This window comes from Perca flavescens, chromosome 1, assembly GCF_004354835.1.
Source record: "Perca flavescens isolate YP-PL-M2 chromosome 1, PFLA_1.0, whole genome shotgun sequence".
In the NCBI taxonomy this organism is placed as follows: Eukaryota; Metazoa; Chordata; class Actinopteri; order Perciformes; family Percidae; genus Perca; species Perca flavescens.
This window is the reverse complement of record NC_041331.1, coordinates 28,431,735-28,452,918: the sequence shown is the minus strand read 5'-3', so window position 1 is coordinate 28,452,918 and position 21,184 is coordinate 28,431,735. Positions and strand designations below refer to the sequence as shown.

At 40.3% G+C, this 21,184-nt stretch overlaps 1 protein-coding gene across 1 annotated transcript in view; it reads right to left on the bottom strand.

Moving 5' to 3' along the window:
- The window catches only part of chs1 (chitin synthase 1), a 28,982-nt gene extending 14,704 nt beyond the window's left edge, over positions 1-14,278 (bottom strand). The window contains exons 1-12 of the mRNA XM_028582750.1: positions 14,232-14,278; positions 10,452-10,587; positions 8,887-9,072; positions 8,229-8,430; positions 7,183-7,343; positions 6,347-6,422; positions 5,712-5,830; positions 4,285-4,462; positions 3,920-4,016; positions 3,651-3,747; positions 2,857-2,978; positions 1,736-1,831 (exon numbers count right to left, since the gene is read on the bottom strand). Coding sequence (XP_028438551.1) covers positions 1,736-1,831; positions 2,857-2,978; positions 3,651-3,747; positions 3,920-4,016; positions 4,285-4,462; positions 5,712-5,830; positions 6,347-6,422; positions 7,183-7,343; positions 8,229-8,430; positions 8,887-9,072; positions 10,452-10,587; positions 14,232-14,278 — 1,517 coding nt within the window. The remainder of the gene's footprint in view (positions 1-1,735; positions 1,832-2,856; positions 2,979-3,650; positions 3,748-3,919; positions 4,017-4,284; positions 4,463-5,711; positions 5,831-6,346; positions 6,423-7,182; positions 7,344-8,228; positions 8,431-8,886; positions 9,073-10,451; positions 10,588-14,231) is intronic.
- Positions 14,279-21,184: the final 6,906 nt, after the last annotated feature.

Below are 21,184 nucleotides of genomic sequence, written 5' to 3'. Positions count from 1 at the left end.
TGGAGAGGATTGCTGCAGCCATGGAGGCTCCAAACGCACCACCTGCTCCTGTTGTGCCCCTTCCTCTTCCCCCGTCTCCATCTCCGTCCACCCGCTCCATCAGGAGCACATCGCGCATTACTCCCGGACCAGATTCCGCCGGAGTGTCCAATCCCGCCGTAGTTCAACATCACGTCTCCTTAAGTCCTCTAATATTTCCTCATTTATGTCATCAACACATCCATGATTCATGGCTTCAAGCCAAAGAATGCTGGGACTTTTTGAGGACTGTACTGTAAAGTGCCTCCTGACCGATCCAAACACCTGAAGCGCATTTTCAGCAATATTTTTCTTTGTAATTATGTATGGTTTGCAAAAATGGGAACTGCTGCGTCCGTGTAGATGAGAGAACTGTATGCACGTTGTGCACACGCTACATTATGGCCAAGCATGCGCCCCTAAAATAGCATCTGAATAACGCGCTACTGACTTAAGACCAGGTTTTTCCTGGTCAGTGGCGGAATTGGTTTCTGAAACTGCAAAATAGCACCAAGTACCGTTTGCGCCGGAACACGCCTCCTCTTTTCGCTGAACCGCCCCCAGGAGCGCAAATGCATTCCCTATTTTACCGACGTGCGTCTGTGGAAGGAAAAGTCCGCTGTGCGTCAGGTGCAAAATAGGAATGATACATGCGTCGGTGTACAAAGGCAATTGCGCTGAGTGCAAGATAGGGCCCTAAGAAAATAAATTGCATTACATCAGTGAGTTCAAACTGCTTATTGTGCGTAATTTGGACTGACGTTGAGATGCATGTTGTTCTGTAACTGGTGTGGCGCTGCCACTATTCTCTTGATTTCCACTTCGACATTAGACATTTTTTTGAATGAAAGAGACGTTACATTTAGAATATGTGATATCATCACAGGTAACAAGCTAACCATGGCAAAGTGTTGTGCTAATGCTGGGAACAGGCACATTGTATCTTTATAGGTTAATATTTCACCAGGTCTGAGGGCTAGAGGGATGTGTTAAGTAGACCCTATAAAGTTATTCCACAACTGATTTTAATACTGTACTGTCTGGACATGCTTTGAATTCATAATATTTATGGGAAAGATTGGACTCGTGGCAAAAGACTCTGCTGTGTGCATACTGCGCAAAAGCACCACTCGCGCCTAGGTTATTTAATTGTATAGCCTTGTTAGGCTATGCGCGGGGTGTGCCAACTTTTTTTATGAGATAGAGAGACCCCCTTGAAGACAAAAAGATAATTCGAACACTGCACTTAAGCGTTTTCTTCTTTTGTACAAACCGTCAAAGCATGAAAGAAAAGAAATAAATAGGAAAATACAATTTCAAATGTTAAACTGCACAAATGTTTTTTAAGCCCTTGAATATCTTAAGTCATACACAAATGAAGTGAATACATTTAATTCATAATTAATATTTTAAAAAGCAACATAACACCAGGCTGAAAAGATGTTTTACTGCCTCTCTGGTTGAAAATGTCACGTCTTTTGCACCTCTGATCAGAAGTGAGCTTCACACACATATTGATGTCATGTGTACGGACACACCCTGGATTACACTTCTGCATCACTGCAGCAAGGTGAGACGTTTAACCAAGGGAGGTCAGCAAAAACAAGATTCTCAGTTGCTATTCAATTGCTCTTTAAAAGCATGTGAGAAAGGAACAAAACCCATGTTGTGTATTAGAACAACTGGTACACGTGTCTGCAGTGACAGTGTATTTTACCTGAACATGGAGGTGAGGATTTTCAGCATTTCATCATAAGTCTCATGCCACATGGTGGCACAAAGATAGATCACGCAGTTCTGTATGTCATCTTGGCTGTTGAGGAGAGGGGAGAGGTTTTCAGCAGAAGCTTTAAACCTTTCATGTTGTGACCATGCAACAGTGTAGGAAACAAGCTTTACATTGCTGGCTGCTGGTGACTGACCCATGGTGCCAATGATTTCATACAATAACCATATGTTCAGATTTAAATTAGAAATTGTAATAGTATTTTTAATATTTGTAAACACTGTATGGATATTGTTCTTTTTCCTTTGTGTGTTGCTACACATTTTATTTTATATGTATGTACTGTATGTATATGTATGTGTGTATATATATATATACAGTATATATATATATATATACATACACACACACACAGTTGAAACCAGATATTTACATACACTCCACACTTGTGGAGGTCCACAATTCTTTTCCTGATGTGATGTGATGATTCCATGATGTCAAAGAAAGAGGCTCTGTGTTTGAGGTGTGCCTTTATATGCATCCACAGTTCTGTCAAGAGGAGTGGGCCAAAATTCCAGCAAACTATGTTAGAAAGCTTGTGGAAGGATACCCAAAACGTTTGGCCCAAGTGAAACAATTTCAGGGGAAATTCTACCAAATACTAAGAAAGTGTATGTATATTTCTGACTTTGATGAAAGTGATAAAAAAGATTCTGATATTTAACAAATGCAAAAAATATGTTAATATGTATTGATCTAAAACAGAAAAAGTTTACTCTGATTTAATGTATGACAGTAAAAAAATAAATGTTTTTGTGTGTTTTTTTTAAGTGTATGTAAATATTTGGTTTAATATATATATTGTGTGTGTGTGTATATATATATATATATATGTATATATATATATATATATATATATGTGTATATATATATATATATATATATATATATACTCATGACAATATATTTTATTTTTGTGCAAGAAATGTACTCTGTACTTCTACTCCATCTGCACACAATTATCACCCCTAGTGAGATTGTTCCATATACCTGCTTAAAATATGACCAAATCACAAAATAATCAGGGAAACTTCTCTTCATACCACTCTTACCTGTCTTGATTTTTGGCTCGTGGCACCTTCATCTTGGTGTTGAGTAGCAGAGACAGGTCAATGAAAGCGGATTCATAGAGTCGACGAACAAAGAGCTGAGAGGTTCTCTCTATACGCTGGACCTAAGACATGGTAAAACATTAAAGTATTTAGGTGTATGTCTTTCTGCCTGATGCTAACATAAGAGGTCCTTGGGTTGATGAAATTACTAGTAAAGTGTGCCATGTAATGTGATTTTTAAGTTTGACTCTGGCAGTAAGCTGTAGTTTTAGAGGAAATGGATGCTTGAAATTCAGAACCTGTCTTTTTTAAGTCGTTCAAATTACAAAGAAAACCAATTCTGCCTGATTTAGTTATCTAGCCATGCGAATAGTTTTATTTTGCCAGGTTTTGAGATGTCCACATTTTCTGCTGCTACCCTAATACAATGGTGTGATTGGGGTTTTATATCTGGTACAGACTTGGAAAATTACATTTAAAAGCTACGGCAGCAACATCTTTCCAGACACAGCTTTCCCTCTAACCTCATTGTCAACATTTTTGATTGGGATTTCTTTTGTAAAATAGAAGTTCCAACAAAAACTGTTCTTAGGCTCATCAACATTAACATAGACATTGTTTCTGGGGAGAGATGTTGCTGCTGTATTGGGTTGATGGCAGAAATCTCAGAGAGGGGGATATTTCTTTTCATAATTTGGGTGAACTGACCCTTATAAAGACTTTACATAAATGAAGGGCATGGAGGCGTGCATGTGTGTGTGTGTGTGTGTGTGCGTGCATGTTTATATCTCTACCTTTATCTTCCAAACATAGTAGGTACACGTGACAAAGCCTGACCACATACACACTCCCTCCAGTGCCAGCATTGAAAAAGGCCATTGCATGTAGTAGCTGTCAATCAAATAGACCATAAACATTTTTGGCAAAATATACATAGATTGGATGTGTATATGCCTGTACATAGATTTCTTTGCATGATGTGTAATTCTAGGACATTTTACTCACATTAAGCTACATACAAGCATACACAGTTTAAACCTGATGCAAACACACAAACATGTACCTGTTGAGTGAAGTCCGACAAATGCTCCTTGTGATTTCCAGTAAAACCACAGGGGTTGTGTTCTTAGTGCTCAAGTAGGCCAAGCTTTCACAAAACTCTGCAATAGGAACATAGCTAAATGGTGGAATTATGTTTCTTACTCTTATCACACACAGCTTCCCATTATATATTTGTCTTCCAAAGTATAGAGACGTGAGTACTTGTAGCCAAAGATTGCTCACCGTTTACCACATGACTAATGGGGTACAAACATGTTCAGCTTTCTGATTTATCGCTAACATAACAAAATTAAACTAACCTGAACAACAAAAGTTAATTTAAGCAGAGCACAAACAATTCTCAATGTGTTAAAAGAATAAACTCACCTGTGATGTTCCCGTGCTGTTCTCCGTTCAATTGTTGTACCTGGGTTAGGAAAAGTATCAGTCCCAACAGCAGAACTGCAGGTCCCGTGCAGCATACTGGCAGCGCAAAACTCATCCTGACTGCATGAATCTTACAGGCCACCACACCAAACCAGTGGCAGGCTGCTGAGCAGAATGCCTGAGGCAGGAGGCAAGAGATTATTTATTAAGCCAATTATAATTACTATTAGGGCGCAAAATTCAATTTTTCAATTTATCCAATTACTTTTAGACTACTGAAATGAGTGCAGTAGGATCTGATTCTGATCACTGATTGAGGTGAACCTCAATTAAGAATCAATGTGGGAGATTTTTAGTAGTTCTTAAAGGCACTCTTTAGAACATGCCCTCACAACTGGCATTTTAGCTAACTGGGAGCTCTGGCCATTAGCTGCAGCAACTCCAGTTTGCTGGCACCGATTTTGGTCGTTTTTTTTTCCTATCGATAGTTCTCGGAGACATCTAGTGATCAAGATTCAGGTAAAAATCGGCCGGAATTCTCCTTTTAAGTTTAAACACCTTTGACTAGATTAGAACAGGAAATTAATCTAGCAGGCCTGATTAATACGTGTTTAACTGGCTGCTTCAATCTATTGATCTAGACTGTGAGCCATTAAAAATAAAGTTTTATTCCCCCAACACACTGTATTCACTTACTTATAAAACTTTTTCCATGTTAGTGAAGATGCATACTGCTCAAAACCGAAATGAAAAAAACATAGTAATCTTTCCCCAGCATTTTGTTTTGTTGCTAAACTGTGTTTAAAATGAGCGGTGACGTTAAATCACCTGTTTCAGGTAACGGTATCCTAGGGTACCGTCTATTTGCTGGATTTTTCTGAGGTAACGTTAGCTAATGTTAGCAAATAAGCCCACTGAAGGCGATGATTCATATTTTGACACAACGTTTAGTAATGCCAGTAGTAAAGTTAGTGTTCATAGTGAGTGAAAGTGTGTTGTGAGATGCACATTGCTAAATGTATGATGTATCTGGAATTGTTCATTAGCTGTGTGATATCTGTAAAGCTGAACAGACTCACAGTAGGCTAAAACTGATTTTATTCTGATCCAAAAAGTCTTTGTGTGAGAAAGGTCAGACAAGAGACACTAACATTATATCCTGAAATGTAATTGTAAGACATATGATGCTTTTGAGAAATTATTACAAATAAGGCAAACTGTTGCTAAAAAGGAACTACACATTGTTTTCACATCTTCTAGCGGAAACTGAAATATATTCTTTGGCAAATTTTCACTGTATTCTGTCAGTAGCACATGATACAGAGAGAGAGATAGATGGATAGATAGATTTTTATTGATCCAAAAAATGGGAAAGTTAATATAAGATAATCTGTGTCTGTTTGTTTTTCTGTCTTCTTTCTACCTACCTGTAAGAAAAACAGCACCAGTCCTATTTGCAGTAGTTCCCAGTCATTGTTCTGAAGGTTAAAGTCCGACCAGGTGATGGATTCCTCAATAAGCACATGGTAGATCAGGTATACCGCTCCTACAACAGAACACACAGTATCACTGATGTAAAAGAGACAATCTAATAGTAAAGTTAAATATGAAAAAGTACAATATGAAAAACAAAATATCAATAATTTATAGGCTAAAATACAATAAATACAATATAAAGAAGAGCACGTGTTCAAATAGGTTAACATGAAATCAACTGTACTGATTTGAAATACTACAAAAGATTCAAGTGAGATGCAAGTAAATATAAGGAAATTAGGCTGTTGTATAGAGAGGACTACACGTGTTGTGCAGAATAGAAAGCATAGCTTTACAAAATTGAAAACAACAATTATAGACAGCTGGAGAAAATCCTCCGCAATCCATCTGCACCTCTAACATTCACGTTTGTTCTCCAGTGTGAATGTTGGAAATGAGATGATGAGAAAGCTCGGCAAAACCCAGTGACGTTGGTGTTGATAATACATTTCAAGAGCCTGTTATTTTGTCAGCAGGTTTTATTGAGTGTTGTATGTTGATACAGATGTTGATGGCAGATAATTACCTATCACTATGATCCTCAGAATACTGCTGATGACGAACACAAAGTCCCTGAAACCCTCCAATTCTGACAACTTTTCCTGCAGAGAGAAAGACAGATGGGGAGAGTCTCACTGATCATATCAAGTCAATATATTTATATACTACAAATGGCCCAAAACAGTTTGACATCCAGCTGTAGCTCTATCAGAACATATGGAAAAACACCGGCACAGCTGGCCAAAAAGGTAAAGTTGCAACAATTACATTTATATTTTTTATTAATAATCTGGAAGATTTTAATTTAAATATCTGTCAAGTCACTATCCATCGCCGAATGAGGTAACAAGCCTATGGCCCATTGATAAGCCCATGTGTTTGATGAATTTATATATATATATATATATATATATATATATATATATATATATATATATATATATATATATAAAAATTATGTATTACGAACTGGCTGTCTGTGGCCGCATTTCTGGGAAAAATCACCAGCTTTCCATCACCCAGCAGGGGTTGGTCCCCCAGAGAGGGTCGGCGGAGCGAACACAACACTTAATGTTGAATGTTAATAATGCGTAATGTTGAAACAACAATGAAAACACCAAAAACAAGTAAAAGTGAAATCTCTATACTTATCACCATAGAGAGAGAGCGAAACAGAGATCTTCGAGGTTGTAACTTTAAGGCAAGGGCTGAGCTTTTTAAATCATTAACTTGTAGTCTACACTGGGATAAATGGATGGGGCAAATTCCAGTTTGGTGGCTGATAAAGAAGTAGTTCTTTAGTTTGGAGGTTGGTGCGGTGAAGACAGAACAATATAACCACATTATAGAAAGACATGATACCTGCATGCGATTAGTAGCTTGCAGTGGATTTTCCCACCAGCAGAGGGAGATGAGGAGTGAAGAGAAAATTCCAATTCCAATGTAGATATAGCAGTCGGCGCTCTGTCGATCCACATATGATGACACACGGACATAGTAGTCAGCCCCCAAGAGGCAGTAACCTGTTAGTTTGTCAGTTAGTAAGTTAGTTAGTTGAGTAAAGCAGTTAGATAACAATGTCTATGATGTCAGTGAGTTCAAATGCAAGCTAATTACTTACAAAATGCAATATACAGTCACACGCTATTGTAACTTGTTACTGAGGTATTCACTGGCACCTAAATGCTTTGTTCACTTTGCAGCTAAAAGTGTGTCAGTATTCAAAGACGTTTTCTAAACAATGTGCTGCTGAGGTGTTTTTTTTTTTTTTTTATTTTAAATTTGTTTGGGGCATTTTTAGGCCTTTTAATGACAGGACAGCTGAAGAAATGAAAGGGGAGAGAGAAGGGGGAATGACATGCAGCAAAGGGCCGCAGGTCAGAGTCAAACCCAGGCCCACTGCGTCGAGGAGTAAACCTCTATATATGGGGATCCACTCTACCAACTGAGCTATCTGGATGCCCAGCTGAGGTGTTTTTCCTGGAGCTTGTAACCTACATGCAACTTGTATGTGAATGCTCAAATCAGAACTTGTCAGTGTTGTCATGCCAGTCAGTAAATCTTACATCATTCATCAGACTGTTGTCATAGTGAGGGTGGCAGGTTTACTGAACCAGACATTGGATGAAAAAACATAACAGTGGGGAAAAAAGTGAAAGAGCCGACTTGACAAATAAATTAGAGACACCTCAGCTCAGTCAAAACCTGAAGACACACACTATAACTGAAATGTGTTCAAAACAAGTGGAGAAACAAAGCAAAAACAATCTGTTTTCTGACATCTATTATAGTGCATGTTCTGTAGGAGGAGGATAACAAATTGTCTTCCACTTCAATCCACTGCCTACTAGTACTATGTTCAAAAAAGAGAGACAGACAGTGTTGCAGATAAATATAAAGGGAGTTACCAGCAACTGTGAGAATGAGGGAGCAGATTGGGAACAGGATTTTCCATGTGTCTCTCTGTAGTTTGTATACTATCTGCAGAATGGCACACACAATACAGACTCCTCCGCTGATGAAGAGATTAGTCAACACATCAAACTGAGGCATAACGACTAGCACCAGGACTGAAGTACCAAGAGACACCAGACACTCAATGGCACAAATCTGGAAAAGATGCAAAGACACACATTATTACACTAACTCTATTGGCTATTCAGTAGGGTAGGTGAAAGCATTACATTAAGCATCACAGTCAAGATATTCATCTTTTTATTTTTTTTATTTATAGATACACCTCTGAATCTCAGAATTTGAGGGCGATCACAAAAAGTCCGCTACGGTAGGGGAAACACCCATTGTCATACTATGGTCAAGATCTGCTGATCGCACATGCACTTGTAAGATAAATGACAGTGTGGACCCATTTTACAGTATTCCCTAACCTGTCTTCCTAAAATATTTATATTCTGAGCTGCTGAGTATAGTAAATCTAAATCTAAATCAAAACAATTATTGCTGTAATATCCTTGTACGGATTCATGATATACAATTTTCCCTTTCCGTTGTAATTACATGCAAAGCAGATTACATAATAAATGAGTATGCTTTAGAAAAACGTACAAATGACATGGTCTTCATGTTGGGCTGTACAAAGCTCTTGAAGGCACACCTCCACAGTGATTTAAAAAACACCAGGAAGTTGGGGCAGACCAGGCAGAAAACCAACATCAGCATGTAGAACTGTTTTTCCTTTGGGCTGCGCATGGAGGTTGGACTGGACATAGTTGACAACACCAAGAGAGAGCCCTGATTGAACAGAGACCAAGAGTATGTTAAAAAAAACCATAGAGTTTGGACAGATGAGATAGAAGACCAAAAGTAAAAAAATGCTGTCATATACTAGTTTTACAATTAATACATATTTCTGTCATTAGATTGAGATTTTAATGAGTGCATTTCACTTGTTTTGAGTGCAGTTACAGCAGAGTCCTGTGTGTAGCAATACTTCCATACCCTGCAAACGTAAAAATTATTTACTGGCAATCCCTTCCTGATTACCTTGAAGGACTCATCATTGCTTTACTGTCGTCATTCACCCTAACACCAATAAAAAAGTTCATCAGGTTGAATTCAATTCTTTGATTAGATGGGAAGACAGACTGTGATATTCAGGGAATGCATTGTTTTATGGCTGAGCATAGTCCTGTGATAAAGACTAGACCAAAGGAGTAAGATGAGAAATTGAAAAGGAATAGAGGCAGAAGCAGCGGGGTAGACGATGCAAACGCATGCCATACTTCAGAGTTAAAGAGTGATAGTAAGAAAATGAAGATGATGTGCAAAGAGGGAGACCGATATAAAAAAAGAGAAAGAGAGATAATACGACAAAAAGACAAAGTAGGGTACACAGGAAGTAAGTACTCTAAGTCCTGCCCAACCAAATAGCACTGTTGTCCATGTTACTTTGTGGACAGGCAGGCACAGACAGAAAATAAAAGTTTTTCTAAACTATTTAACCCCTTAACGCCTTAATCAAACCCCTTCCATTCCGACTGCAGGCGAGATAGTGTGTGTATTCCCCCCAATGCCGGTTTGTTTACATGCGATACATACCTTGGAACCTTTTGCATGCACTGGTTTCTCGTAGGACCGGTCGGAGTGGGAGATACATCCGGTTCATGGAAGCGAAATTAACCCTAACCCTACCCCTAACCCTACCTACCCCTACACCTAATCCTACCCCTAAACCTAACCCTACCCCTAACCCTAAAGAAACTACTGTCAATGTTAGGGAGTAGGAGAGTGTTTTCTTTCTTGCCGTTGTCAAGATCCATGTATTTGTCATTTACAGTTTAGAAGTTCTAACAACTTTGTGACATGAATGAAATCTACTATGTGTTTTATTAATTTTACCATTTTGTAAAGAATTTTACCATAATGCCTGTTGTCGCTAATTTGCATCATACCTAAATTTATATCTATTCCATATGCTATAGACAAATTAACAATCTCAACTTAATTTAGCATCAGCTTGGAGCCAGAAACATAATATTTTGTTTATATAATTGTGAATAAATTCAGGCGTCAAGGGGTTAAGTTTTGATGAAAACATGTACTACAATCACTGTACCAAAAAACTAAATTGCAATTGAAATACTTGCTAAATGACAGACAGATAGTCCTACCTTAGCGATAATGGCACTGGTCAGGACAGCTAACCCCACAATAACAGCCACCAGGTACTGGCACAGTTGGAAACATCTTCTCTTAGTTTCCTTCTCAGCTCCAATTGGGTTCAGCTGGAATGGATCCCATGTATCCCTGAGACACACATCAACACATACATTGATTGACTTTAGGTCTCATCGCAGTTATCTATGTAGTAAGGCCATAATTCATCCCAACTCACTTGATCAAGATGGCAGAACGCCTGGGAGAACCATTGAATTATAGACTGATGTGAAACATGTTTTCACAGTCCAGATTTAGTTTGTATCTATGTGTAACTCAGAGGAAATATTATGCTGTGTAGTTTACTGAATGTGCTAGTGTTACGCATAAGTCAGAGTGTCAGAAGGAAAGCGACTGTAAATATGTGGTTTGATATACGGGAAAATTCATTAACAAGAGGGTGCATTAGCCTGTCACAAGGAAGCCAATGAAACCATATAAAGATGTTTATTATCGCATGATAATTTAAATGATTGGCTGATACAGGTCATGATCAGGGTGTGGATTTGGATTATGTCTTCAGAAGGTTCAATAGATAATTATGATTCTTATATAAATCCATCTATAAAACATGACATAGACGGTACATTTCCTTAAAGAGGTCAGGGTACAGAAATATTTGAGTTGACATTTGAGGTTTTATCATCCCCTGTGTCATCCCTGCTGGCTGATTAATGTCAAATACAGAATTATTATCAGGGTGTGGTTTGTCTTCCTTATTGATAATACTTTGTGATCTTTGACATTGCCATAGCAACTATGAATAATACCAGCTGTTCAGGTGAACCTCCTGAGCCACGCTGGCAGAAGGTGTGTTTGGGAGATGAGAGTGCACCTTTTCTTTATTTTTATTATTTTTATTTTTTTAATGAAGCATATAAATACATGAATAGAAAAAAAGAACTTTCAGCTGTCTGTTAATCACAATTAAGTGTGTGTGTGTGTGTGTGTGTGTGTGTGTGTGTGTGTGTGTGTGTGTGTGTGTGTGTGTGTGTAATGGTGGTTGAAAGACAGTTTTTCTTTTTACTAGTTAATGGCAGTTCTATAATCGCATAGTACAAAGTACAAAGACGGTATCTTGTCAGAGAGAATTACTGAAAACTGTAAGTAATCCAGAATACAAGCATATTCTGAATCCATTTAATAGGCTGGAATGTCAGTAAGGAAAGGAATGATTTTTGGAAGGAAGGATTTTTGTTATCTATTTTTAACCATTAAGTTTTTCATGCTGCTAAATGATTCAATCTTGATGCCATAATCATCAGTTTGGTTAGTTTGAATTGCATATTTCCTCTGGACAGCCCACACCCGAGAGAGAGAGAGAGAGAGAGAGAGAGAGAGAGAGAGAGAGAGAGAGAGAGAGAGAGAGAGAGAGAGAGAGAGAGAGAGAGAGAGAGCTATTGGTACAAATACTTTAATTATTTACAGTCTATGGTGAAAGAATGTCACAATTGATGAGATGACAGACATCATTTTTATTCAATGTTAGTGAATATAGCTGCCGTAGTGTGTTTTGTGCCCAGTGACATTAGCACTGAAAAGGCCAAAAAGGTGGAAAAATCACAGTTTGGGTGAGATTCTCTATTTCAGTTGTCCAGTGCACTCATGCACAAACTTCTTTTTGAGTTTATTTACCGGTATGTCTCCCTCGGGCGACACAAAAGTGACGTCACGTCTGCTGCAAATATTAAGCATTAACATAAGCGTTTAAAAAAAATCAGTAGTAGAATGAGGGACAGTGACTGGACCTGAAGACTTCAGATACAAATCTTTATATATCATATATTGTATGACCTTATCTGCCAACTGTGAACGCCCAAAACATGACAGTCATAATGTTTGTCCACACCTTAGGCGTGTGTTGGATTACATGGCACATTCCTTTTCTGGGAAACTGAATAAAGATTATTTTATTTCAGTTCTGCTTTTCTAGTAGTTCTGCCCAACTGTATGTTTATAATGATACACTATTGTTTTCTACTCTAGGCCTCTGCACACTTGTATACCATAGCGGAATGGTTGAACTTGCCTAGATTTTGTTTGTTGACCTCTGGTAAACTTACAACACACTTACATGCACATCACTCATAACAGTTGCATAACACTTCATATAGTCATTTGCTAGTATTCTCAGACTTTACAGATACTATTTGACACATAACATTTGTCTTTTTGAAGTTCAGAGTTTTTAAAATCATGATTTGTTGTTGAAAATGTAAGTTGTTTTCCTATAAAACATTCTCCTAATTATATAGAGAATAGCAGCACATCAATTAAGTGTATTTAAAAAATTGTAAACCCGATTCTTGAGACCCCGGAGATTCCAACTTGCAGAATGTGTTTAAAACTGTGGTACGTATTTAACATTTTAAATGGAGCACCACTCCCCTAGCAGCAGTCAGTATCTGCAGGGAAGATATCAGCTACAGCAATAAAGAGAGGCACAGAGGTGCACTAGGGAAATTAACTGTTTCCTCAAACTGTATATTATACCAACTAGAAAACCTGTTAATACGATACTTAATGATATACTGTGTCACTCCTAACAATTAACGTCCTAACGATGATGAAGAGGTTAATAGATTTTGGTTGTGTGCCTACAGACAGGAAGTGGAATAGCTGACTAGTTCGAAACTTAATGGTGTGTTGAATGTATTTCTTCCTAAATCTGTCTGATACAGCCAATCACACAACTTTAAGAACTTGATGGCATGATTCATTTTTCCTCTATAGCTTTGTTAGTTAAATGATAAAAGAAGGAAATACGTTCACTGTGAAAGGCGCTTTCACTTCCAGTAAGTTGTTGGGGTTAAGCACATATTGAAGCCAAATCGTAAACTGTAACCTTTACCTCTCCTTTACAACTATTGTACACAAATGATGGCAGTACAATACAATCTATTTTCATCTGGACAGACCACTGGTAATTTCAGACTAAAACCTAGATGTGTAAACAAATTTGAATACATTATTCTTATAAATTAGTAATGGTTGATGGCCCTGAACAGATGGCCGCATCTGAATTTGTGCAGTAACATTTGTGATAATATAGTGTTCACGTAGATATTCATTTAAGCAAGATTCATTATTATCAACAACTTTTGATCAGTTTTCACTAGATTCGTAGGGCAGTACAGGATATAGCTTTTATGATATGGTATTCTAACCTTGTCATGTAATAACTAGAGCTGCAACGATTAATCCATTAGTTGTTTGACAGAAAATGAATTGGCTTCTGCTATTTTGATAATTTAGCTATTTTGATAATTGATTACTTGTTTAAGTCATCATTCAAGCGGGAGTACTAAACATTCCCTTGAGCCAACACTTTCTTTGTTTTCAGTGATAGGCTCTGCATACTTCCATTATTAATCCAAATACAGATAATATTGTGACATACACAGAAACAGATTTGTGTTACAACTCACATCACAGAAGCAATTTAAGTCTACCATCAAATCTCACAAAGACAACAGAATAAATGTAGCCCCCATAGAAGAAGATGGATTTCTGCTGCCTAAAAAGAAAGTGTCGGCAAGACGCATTATTTTCTCCAACTGTATGTGAGCAGACTAATTAAGATTAAACTGTGGTAGCTGGGCTCAGTGGGAAATGTATTTCATGTCAAGTATGACCCTCTGTCTCTCAACTGTAACATCAGTCACCACCTTAAATAAAGCAGAAATTAAATGTGATGACAAAGAGCAACACTAATACTGTAGGTTAGTTTTTACCTGTGTCTTCCCTCTCTTTTTTTCCCTCTGTATGTCAGTTCCTCCATCTTGCTTGTCCTCCGTACTCCTTATGGTGGCCAATGTAGAGTCTGTGTCTAAGAGGAAAAATATTCAAAGTTCAGAGTTTTTTTCAGATGGATACAGTATGTATTTTAAAGTAAAACATACAAGTTGTGTTATGTATGTTATGGTCAGCATTGATCTCATTAAATCATGTTTAAATATAAGAAAACGTATTAGTATATGAGAAATCTTACCTTGTTATATTTAATTATTCTGTTGATTAGATTTTCTCCTCAAGTCTTCAGCAATCCCCACAGCTCTACTTTCAGTTCACCTCCAAGACTCAAACTCAAATATCAGCAAACTTTTATCTGCAGGAAAGAGGTTCAAGTCATTCAAAGTATATTGAAATTATGTGAAATCCCATAAATGTATTTTTAATTTGCTCTCATTTTGAAAAGTTTGTAATTGTTGAGTCGACTGGAAACTGACTGTGTCAAAGTCTCAGTCGTTCGTCGTAATCTAGTTGTCTGCCTTATCACTAGTTCATGAAAGGGACACCCATATACAGTCAGATCCAGCCCCCTCAGGTGTGTGTGTGTGTGTGTGTGTGTGTGTGTGTGTGTGTGTGTGTGTGTGTGTGTGTGTGTGCGCGCGCGCGGGCATGTGCGCGCGTTCTGATGATCATAGTTTATGAAAGCTATGTAAACCAGAAAGTGTGTGTGTGAGTTTGACCAATATTAAAAGGTAACCATGAGCATAAGATACCATAACCACCCAACATGAGCAAGGTGTGTGTGTGTGTGTGTGTGTGTGTGTGTGTGTGTGTGTGTGTGTGTGTGTGTGTGTGTGTGTGTGTGTGTGTGTGTGTGTGTGTGTGTGTGTGTGTGTGTGTGTGTGTGTGTGTGTGCGCCCGCGATAATTTTGTCAGTGACTGGAAATTTCAAGTTATATATCCAGTTTTTATGAGTGGCAATAAAAACGTACAAGGATCATTTACACTGAAACACACAAACATGGACTCCAGACTATTTCCAGTACTTCACACAACTGCTTTTACCACACTGTACTCTCTCTCTCTCTAATTAACTTAGGCCTTAACACCTATCTTAGTTTTCTATACTAAGGATAAACCTGGGCAATGGAAGAGAGTGCACTGGTATTGTTTTTGGGGGTCTCACATAAACGCTGCATCCGTTTTATTCCATGAGTACATCAGTTATATACAAAAAATTCTTTATGATATAATGCCATACCTATATATGACTCCAAGATACTGTTCTGGATTGCTCTTTGTGTACTGGTGTATATATGAAATTGTTGGGTCCTTTGAGGGGCCTTTTTCAGCGCAGCTAGAGAGAGAGAGAGAGAGAGAGAGAGAGAGAGAGAGAGAGAGAGAGAGAGAGAGAGAGAGAGAGAGAGAGAGAGAGAGAGAGAGAATGGACGACATGCAGCAAGGTGCCGCAGGTCAGAATTGACCCCGGGCTGCTGAGGTAAGGACTCAGCCTTAGTACACGGGTTGCGCGCCATATGAAATTTTATTTTTAGGGTTGATGAGCAATGACCCCATGGAAGCATGAGCTGGCAAGTTTGATCTTTTCTTTATCTCATTCAGGTTGTAAAGCTTATGACTCAACCAACACCATGGGAACCAGTACTCTGTTCATCTTGTTGTTGTTGTATTACAACCTAACCTGATCACAGTTTTTGGGTTTCACAGTTAATGTAAACAGGCTTGTTTGCCATAGCATTCAACATTGACGTCACCTTTTGTAAACATGGTCAGGTCCTATTCTTGCGGGTGATACAACACTTTTCATGTAATACAACATTTTGGCTATATAAGCATTAACAATTGCACCTGCACGTTTGTGTCAGTGCTGACCTTGTTGGCCAGGAAAAATTTTGTGTGTTACCACTGGGTGTCAGTACAGAGCTTTGATTTTAGCCACTGTCTATGCTTGAATGATTTTTTACAGTTTTCAGCAGTGTGTGTGAAAGGAGTTTGTGTACATACTTCATGTGTGTGTACATTTGCACCAGTCTTTTCCATATGTGTGTGTTTGGATCTACGAAGCCATGTGCCTGCATGTTATTGCGCCTGTGTTGCGTGCATCTGTGTCGGTGTGGGCTCAAAAGGATGTCTCTGTCAGGTTGTGGACTCTCATTAAGATGCTCTGCCAGTGCATAATAAGCTGGCCATATGGTCAACATGGCAGTGGTAGCTCCCCCCTACCTTCAGGTGGTTGGGTTTGAGAACAGTCCCGCAATAATAACACACAGTAACCAGAGAGCAAGACAGGAGAGAGAGAATTTGGAGATGGAAGATAAATTGCAAGCTAAAACTTTTCAATAAAAGATGTCAACAAGTTATTTAAGACTTTAAGAGTTTGGCGTCTTTCATTTCTCAGTAGCAGTGATCCCAACTTGACAGTCCTGCTCCATGATCTGTGAAATGTTGTTCACATCCCAATGGTAATGTCACTGAGGACATTGTTACTGCTATTCACAGCTGATGCCTCTCAGATCTACAGAAAGGTCAGTAGCAAGGTACCCATCCCTGGCTCTGATTTGGACATACTGAAACGTTCAATGCCAAACTATAATTAGTAGGCACATGGGCTGTGTGTTGAGAATAACGACCTGCTGTAGATACACATGGAGAGGCTACTGTATGTTGTCTCTCCCTATTTATCGGCTGTTCAGGGCCTGTTAAATGGCACAGGAGGAGTGGAGTCATGAATGAAATGTTAAATTAAATTCCCTAGATGGGCCAGGAAAATCTGGTAGGAACCACTTTCATCTTTTATTACCTTAAAGATATAATAGTTTAATTAATTTTAAATTTTAATTGTGAATCCGGTGACTCCCTGTAATGTGAAAAGGTTTCTGTTACTGCTGATGTCACTGCCATTTATGGAGCTGTATATAGCTACAAGCCACTTTCAGCTCATTGTTTCCGGCGTGTATGGTTGACTCCCCCTTATCTAGAGTTGTGGGCTGCTCAAAAGCTCACACTAGCCGATTTTACAATACCTGTCCAGAGTAAAATGGTGGGGCGATGCAGTAAATGAGGGGCTGGTGAAAAAAGGTTCACATCCGACAAGCCTAGGGGAGCTACCGGTAGATATTCTTCTCAGCAGTCAGCCAGACAAAGGACCGCAGTGGGATGTCCATGTTGCTCTGTTTCTCTTTGATGTGTAAATAATATCATGCAATAATTTGGTACATTATCCATAAAAACTTAATAAATGGGCATACCGGGGCTTATTGCTAGGAGTTTGATTTAGACTCTACTATCTTCCCTAAAGCAGTCAAAAAATTATAGCTTTGAAACTACCATTGATGTGTATTGGAGACAAACATTTAGCTTCCAAGTGCAGATATATTCAGATTCCAGATATATTCTGATGCCAGAGAAGTTTTTTTTACTGTTACTTTTACTAATGCCACTAAGCAGGATGAATGTGAAAATTAATATTGCTGATCGGTACATTAAGGAAAGAATTTTTGAAAATGATGCACAGCAAGAGCTCTACACAGGCCTAAGGGCAGTGATCTGCTAACTGTAACTGATTATGTTGAAATAAATATTTCAGAATCAATTGAGGTAAGGCCCCCCCCCCACCTCCAGTCACACACACACACACACACACACACACACACACACACACACACACACACACACACACACACACACACACACACACACACACACTGTTGATTCTTCCCCTGTGACTAACTTAAAGGGAAGTCACATAAACGTATTTCTACAAACTACTACTAATTGCATGGTCAAATTTTATGTCCCTTTTCATCAGATTTGAACAAAAATAGTTGAAACTGTTTAAATGCAGTTTCTTCTGACCTTTAAGTTGATGTAAAATGAGTCACATTTTACTACCATCTCCCGCTGAAAATGGAACAATGTGTACTTTGATGTCTGAGGTCTGCCAAAACAATTGCAGAGCAACTATATATAGACATATTACTATAGGACAGAAAATATGTTGCTCTCAGCAGAAACTAAAAAAGAGAAAGAGCGCTGTTAGGGTAAATGTTAAGAAACATCTAATTCATCAAAGTGTTTTAGAACTGTATGTTGTCTGAAACAAAATGAGGATCTGGACACTCTGCTTTTAAAGAGGAAATACCTTTGATCTGGCATGGCTTTACTTGACTTAAAATGAAACGTGTTAGACTCCCAAATATAGGAGAGGAATTGGTTGACAGATCCTAATAATAGAATAGCAATGAAAAGGTTCTGTGTTTTCTGTGCGATTTAAGGTTGCAGGCTGGGGAGTAAAATTAGAAGAAGAATGATTTTTTTTTTATACAAGGATCAGTACCACACTTCTCAGCCTGGTACACAAGATCAGTCTGGTGGGAGATGCTTCTGGTGGTATGCACATGATGTACAGTATACTGTATGTGTGTTTAAAATGACATTTTATTACAAAAGAGTTCCTGTTACATAATTAAATAAAGAAAGAGCTGCTTTCATATGACTTAACTTATGTCAAATACCAGCCAACTAACCGAGTTTACACAATCAACTAAAACAGTCAGCGCTGTTGCTCTTTAATTCACCTTGACCAAAGCCCAAAATACACATGATTGAATTTCTCCTCTCAATGGCACACTAGACCATGTTTTTTTTCCCTTCTATGATATGATTTCACCTCTCCGTGAACCATCACCTTATCGTGGTGGAGAGGTTTGTGTGTCTCTGTGAACCTGAGGGCTGTGTTGTCTGGAGCTTTGTGCTCCTGGTAGGGTCTCCCAAGGCAAAGTGGTCTCAGGTGAGGGGCCAGACAAAGAATGGTTCAAAAACCCCAATGAAAAAGCTAAGCAGAGATGGAGTGACCCTGCCCGGAGGAAGCCCGGGGCCCCGTCTGGAGCCAGGCCCAGGCGGTGGGCTCGTCGGCCAGCGCCTGGTGGCGGGTTTGCCACGGAGCCCGGCCGGGCACAGCCCGAACAAGCTACGTGGCAACTCCCTCTCCATCCCATGGGCCCACCACCTGTGGGAGGAACCGTTGGGGTCGGGTGCGATGCCACATGGGTGGCAGTGAAGGTCAGGGGCCTCGACGGACCAGACCCGGGCAGCAGACGCTGGCTCTGGGGACGTGGGCGTCACCTCTCTGTGGGGGAAGGAGCCGGAACTGGTGCGGGAGGTGGGCGCTACCGGTTAGATCTGGTGGGGCTTACCTCTACGCACAGTCTTGGTTCTGGAACCATACTCCTGGATAGGGGTTGGACTCTTTTCTTCTCGGAGTTGCCCAGGGTGTGAGGCGCCCGGGCGGGTGTGGGGATACTCACAAGTCCCCGGCTGGCGCCGCTGTGTTGGAGTTTACCCCAGTGGGACGAGAGGGTCGCCTCCCCACGCCTGCGGGTTGTGGGGGAAAACTCTGACTGTTGTTTGTGCATATGCACCAAACAGGAGTTCGGAGTATTCGGCCTTCTTGGAGACCTTGACTGGAGTCCTGCATGGGGCTCCAGTGGGGACTCCATTGTTCTGCTGGGGGACTTCAACGCACACGTGGGCAATGATGGAGACACCTGGAGGCGTGATTGGGAGGAACGGCCTCCCTGATCTAAACCAGAGTGGTTGTTTGTTGTTGGACTTCTGTGCTAGTCATGGATTGTCTATAACGAACACCATGTTCGAACATAGGGATGCTCATAAGTGTACCTGGTACCAGAGCACCCTAGGCCGAAGGTCAATGATCGATTTCATAATCGTTTCATCTGATCTGAGGCCGTATGTTTTGGACACTCGGGTGAAGAGAGGGGCAGGGCTGTCAACCGATCACCATCTGGTGGTGAGTTGGGTCAGAGGGTGGGGAAGACTCTGGACAGACCTGGTAAGCCCAAACGTGTAGTGCGGGTAAATTGGGAACGTCTGGAGGAGGCCCCTGTCCAACAGACTTTCAACTCACACCTCCGGCGGAGCTTTTCGTGCATCCCTGTGGAGGCTGGGGCATTGAACCCGAGTGGACAATGTTCAAAGTTTCCATTGCTGAAGCTGCAGCGAGGAGCTGTGGTCTTAGGGTCTTAGGTGCCTCAAGGGGCGGTAACCCACGAACACCGTGGTGGACAACGGTGGTCAGGGAAGCCGTCCGACTGAAGAAGGAGTCTTTCCGGGATATGTTATCCCGGAGGACTCGGAGGCAGTTGCAGGGTACCGAAGGGCCCGAAGGGCTGCAGCCTCTGCCGTGAAAGAGGCAAAGCAGCGGGTGTGGGAGAAGTTTGGAGAAGACATGGAGAAGGACTTTCGGTCGGCACCAAAGTGCTTCTGGAAAACTGTTCGCCACCTCAGGAGGGGGCGGGGAACCATCCAAGCTGTGTACAGTAAGGATGGGACACTGTTGACCTCAACTGAGGAGGTAATAGGGCGGTGGAAGGAGCACTTTGCAGAACTCCTGAATCCGACTAATACGCCCTCTATGTTAGAGGCAGAGCTGGAGGATAATGGGGGATTGTCGTCGATTTCCCAGGCGGAAGTCACTGATGTAGTCAAACAACTACACAGTGGCAAAGCCCCGGGATTGATGAGATCCGTCCAGAAATGCTCAAGGCTCTGGGTGTGGAGGGGCTGTCCTGGTTGACACGCCTTTTCAACATTGCGTGGAAGTCTGGGACGGTGCCAAAGGAGTGGCAGACTGGGGTGGTGGTTCCCCTTTTTAAAAGGGGGACCAGAGGGTGTGTGCCAATTATAGGGGTATCACACTTCTCAGCCTCCCTGGTAAAGTCTACTCCAAGGTGCTGGAAAGGAGGGTTCGGCCAATAGTCGAACCTCGGGTTGAGGAGGAACAATGCGGATTCCGTCCTGGTCGTGGAACAACGGACCAGCTCTTCACTCGCAAGGATCCTGGAGGGAGCCTGGGAGTATGCCCAACCGGTCTACATGTGTTTTGTGGATTTGGAGAAGGCGTATGACCGGGTCCCCC